Source organism: Sinocyclocheilus grahami, unplaced genomic scaffold, assembly GCF_001515645.1.
Source record: "Sinocyclocheilus grahami isolate Dianchi unplaced genomic scaffold, SAMN03320097.WGS_v1.1 scaffold1112.1, whole genome shotgun sequence".
Taxonomy (NCBI): Eukaryota; Metazoa; Chordata; class Actinopteri; order Cypriniformes; family Cyprinidae; genus Sinocyclocheilus; species Sinocyclocheilus grahami.
In genome coordinates this window covers 239237-240866 of record NW_015506291.1, presented here as the reverse complement: position 1 = coordinate 240866, position 1630 = coordinate 239237, and the positions used below count along the sequence as shown (strand labels likewise).

General features: G+C 37.9%; 1 protein-coding gene across 1 annotated transcript in view; it reads right to left on the bottom strand.

Annotated features, from left to right (window-relative positions):
* The window catches only part of LOC107566913 (cyclin-dependent kinase 13-like), a 17399-nt gene that overhangs the window by 1609 nt on the left and 14160 nt on the right, over positions 1 to 1630 (bottom strand). Inside the window, exon 13 of the mRNA XM_016252483.1 lies at positions 1063 to 1099. Within this exon, the coding sequence (XP_016107969.1) occupies positions 1063 to 1099 (37 nt within the window). The remainder of the gene's footprint in view (positions 1 to 1062; positions 1100 to 1630) is intronic.

The window sequence follows — 1630 nt, the reverse complement described above, 5'->3', positions numbered from 1 at the left end:
AACATTCATTTTGCCATTAATTGTAATAATCCAGTGAGATTTTAGAGCTCCACACAGAGATCTGATCCTCATCAGTCTGTCTGGAGTCACATGAAGAAACAGAACAAACTGAGACAGACTGTGTCTCAAAGACGCTTCAAGAAACCTCCTGCAAAGCTACAGTACTGTTAAAAGTTTGAGGCACTTGTGTAAAAATGGTGTAAAATGAGGATGCTATTGTTATGTCAACAATAGTGTCATAAATAGATTTTCTTTATCAATTAACTTCTATTAACTAGATTAAAACAACATCTGGTATGAGCATCCTCTGTGTTTAAAGCAGCTTTTTGCCCTACACTAGTTTTTCATGTAGCTTTGCAGGTAGGTTTTTGAAGCCTCTTGGAGACGTTGCCACAGACAGACTGGATGATGATCAGATCAGAACTATAGCCTAATTCACAGTATTCTTCAAACAGTAAGCAAAAAATACCCAGATGACCTACTACTTCCACCGAGATTCTGCAGTGTGCATCCAGTGGACATTTATCTTATTGGCTAAAGGAGACAATCTGTGAATCAAAGTGAAACGAAGCCGGTAGGTCGCAACAATGACGACATGACCAATGCAATACATCCAGATTACATTCATACTATATGTGATGTGATCTAGGAAAACCCGTCGGATGTCGCGCTGGGACGTTTTCAGGAAATTAAAAAAATAGGTTGAATGTCAATTTGTCGTCAAAATTGTTTTTTCACTAAATTATTATTCTATAACATCTCGTCTATCATCTCTGAAAATATGTTGCCAAAATTAACCGTTTAGTGCAGAAAAATAGTGATTTATTGTGGCTAGCATTAAAGACGGTCTTTCTCTAGTTCGCTAATATGCACTGTGGAGGAGCTTTCCCTTGACACTACAAAGACAGTTCACCTATCAAATTAAACTATGTAATAAAGGTGTATCAATGCATTTTCCGCTAGTCTTGTGTGAACTACGGCATGCAAAGTTCAGGTTAACGCTGAAGCAGTACAGCGCTCTTAAAGGGACCAGCACCATTCCATATTAACACTATGCATTACTTTCATTTAGTTCAAACGGTGACAGCGTGAAATAAAACTACAAGTTTAGAACACAAAACTACAAGTTACCGTTCTGAACGGTGTCTGGTTATGTATTATAAATCCAGAGTAGTAGAACAGGAGAAGAACTGAGATAACCTGCATGCTGTTAATCTGTGATGTTTTATTATACACTTAATGTATTAATTAACATGTACCGTGACTAAAAGAAGTCTTGTACCACAGTAAAGTGACATATTTTGGCATATTTGGCGTTTCAGTGCGAGAGCGCCCTCTGGCCTTCGGAAGGAGATTTACTGCTGATCACAGAACCGTGCTTCACTGAAAGATACGCATGACTTAAAGCAATAAGCCTCAAGAAGCCGTGGTTTACAGTGAATTTATAACAGCTAAGGGGCAAAGCGGAGTGCCTACAACCCCTTAGCTGTTATAAATTCACTGTAAACCACGGCTTCACGGGGATTATTGCTTTTATAAAACGGTTATTACATATACGTAGTAAGGTTTCACAAAATAAAACGGCGCAAATAAAGTGTAATATTAATAAACACAGTATTCTTCCACCAAA